At 36.5% G+C, this 2,605-nt stretch overlaps 1 protein-coding gene across 3 annotated transcripts in view; it reads left to right on the forward strand.

Moving 5' to 3' along the window:
• The first annotated feature begins 324 nt into the window (after positions 1 to 324).
• coch (coagulation factor C homolog, cochlin (Limulus polyphemus)) overlaps positions 325 to 2,605 on the forward strand; it is a 15,561-nt gene continuing 13,280 nt past the window's right edge. The window contains exon 1 of one of the 3 annotated variants that reach the window (XM_034196678.1): positions 325 to 346. In XM_034196678.1, coding sequence (XP_034052569.1) covers positions 337 to 346 — 10 coding nt within the window. In that variant the 5' untranslated portion in view covers positions 325 to 336. Of the gene's footprint in view, positions 347 to 533; positions 643 to 2,605 lie in introns of those variants that run through there. The other 2 variants (XM_034196680.1, XM_034196679.1) reach the window with 2 other exon arrangements.

Consider the following 2,605-nt stretch of genomic DNA (forward strand, 5'->3'; position numbering starts at 1 on the left):
ATGTTAGTTATGTTAGCCACGTGTAGAAGCGTCTAACAAGTGACATGTAATGTAAAACAACGGAAATGGGGACACTGGCGCACACAGCTGGGACTGGACCTACATATGGAGAAGAAAATATATAAATAGGGACCACATTTTAAATGAGCTTTAGTGCTTTTTTGTAAGTGGTTGTAGTAAATGTTCAGTATGGACACTTGGAAGAACATTTGTAAATTAATTGTAAAGTAAGAAATACACACCTGTAGTGGAATCATAACTAACTGTAGTTCATTTTTCTGTTTCTCCCTCCTTTAGGTCAATCTGTCAGTGAAGCCCCTCCCAACTCCCCCTGCGATGACACAAGGTGTGTGTGTGTGTGTGTGTGTGTGTGTGTGTGTGTGTGTGTGTGTGTGTGTGTGTGTGTGTGTGTGTGTGTGTGTGTGTGTGTGTGTGTGTGTGTGTGTGTGTGTGTGTGTGTGTGTGTGTGTGTGTGTGTGTGTGTGTGTGTGTGTGTGTGTGTGTGAGAGAGCTTATTTAAAGGGGCTGCATGTCTTTGCTGGGCGATCGTCACCAGCCCAGCATCACCAGTTTACCGTCTGCTCCTTCCCGGAATAAACTCTGAATATTTTTTCGGAGAGACGACTGCTGCAGAAACAGTCAGTAAGAATGAATGAATGAATGGATTAAATGCTTTCCGGTTAATCTGGTTTATTTTTGGCTGATTTAAATCCTTGCTGATTGTTTCTCTTTCCTGCTGTTAACAACTTTACTGATTGGATTGCTGATTGACCAATAATTGGTTGAATGCATGTGTTTTACTGACTGCTGTCTGAGCTGTGTGATTGGTTCACAAACTGGCTTACTAACTGGTTCATATGGTTTACTAAATGTCCCTATTAGGGTTAGTTATTCTCAAGTTTAAGTGGTAATGGTGAACAATGTCCATCCTAGTTTCTGAAAGTGCAAGGTGAGGACTATTACAGACTTTAGAAATTCAGTTTTTATTATATAAAATAGTGAAAAGCAGACATTTTGAAAAAACCTAAAATATGTTCTGCTATTTAAGCATGCAAAAATAATGCACAGCTTACCCCAAATAGTTTGAATTATCTAATTTGTATTCAACTAGATTTAAAAAAACATTTATTCACATTTTATTTTGCTGAAGCCTTTATCCAAAGAGTCTTAAAAGCAAGAACCATGCAGGTCCATTAGCCTTCAATTAGCAGACCATTTGAAAGTGCTTTTGGGTTTGGCTTGCTTTACTGCCTGGTTTACATACAGATTGCTCCCTTCTGCTCTTTAGTTTACTGATTGGTTTAATGGTGGACCAATAGTCTGTCAACTGTTTACTAATTGACTTTGATTGTTTGTTGATTGTTGATTGACTTTAAAGACTGATTGATCCTGTGTGATTTACTGGCTAAGTGATTCTATGTTGTATTTGTTAGCTGGCTGACTGGTTTTGATCGGCCAGTAATGGGTTCTTATTGTTGTTTGGTGTATATTTAGTCTGTTAACTGTTGACTGCTTTAATGATAGAACGTGTGGCTGCAGTGTGTACAGTACATACTGCTTGGTTTGCGATCTTTTACTGAATTAGTTTGCTGACTCGTTTCAAAAAGCCCTGAGAAGCAAGTCAGAAAAAAGTCTATCTAGATGAATTCCTCTACTTTATATATGACTTAAGAACAGGTAGAATAATTAGTTTATAATTCCAGCTTTGTTTTGTTTTAAATCGTTTGAGTAACGTGAAAAAAAAGGTTTACGATGATATTATTTTGTTTGTTGTTGTAATACTCATATTGCCCACAAGAGGCACAAGCGCTCCGCAACCCCATGTTAGGACTGAAATCAATGCATGTTAAACAAAAGGTTCATACATTGGGTGTTAGCAAGTTATGTAAAAATACTATCTTCAATTTCTTTCGACTTGAAATGTATTTTATCGCCTCTGCCAAAAGGTATAAAATGTTCCCCTTTTGCATTACATTGCATTTAATGTAGCTAACACTTTTATCCAAAGCAACACAAGTGTAATACACCTTAAACGTGTAAGATAAAGAAATAAAATCTGAATAACAAGAAAAATGCGAATGTATTTGCTTTAAATAACCCAAATCATTTGATGTGTCTACGTTTCAAATGGGCTAAACTCTTAAATACTATAACTTATTTCTTGTTATGTTGGATTTAAAGGCAAAGTATACAGTAAGTGAAAGGGTTTGGTTTTTCAGTCTGCAATGGAATATGTGACTTACTGTTGTCCTGATTTAAATGTGGAACTCGTTCCACCATATGGGGGCCAGACTAGCAAACAGGCTTTTTGTGGAGACTCAAAAATATGATCCTTGCAGCACCATTTAAGCACGTTTTACGTTATAAAACCTAAGAGAGAAATCAATTAAGATCCTAAAAAAAAATTGATCACCAGAATCTTTTATTCTTTCTGTCCCCTCAGGGCTTCCATACTTTATCTTCTTAAACTATTTGTTGCATAACTTTTAACAAACTAACAGTTTAAGGTACTAACAGTTTTAAAGGTCCCCTATGATTCTGTTTTTCATCAATATATATATACCTTGGTTGCTGATTGGCTAATGGTTACACAAGCCAACACATC

This window comes from Gymnodraco acuticeps, unplaced genomic scaffold (assembly GCF_902827175.1).
Source record: "Gymnodraco acuticeps unplaced genomic scaffold, fGymAcu1.1, whole genome shotgun sequence".
In the NCBI taxonomy this organism is placed as follows: Eukaryota; Metazoa; Chordata; class Actinopteri; order Perciformes; family Bathydraconidae; genus Gymnodraco; species Gymnodraco acuticeps.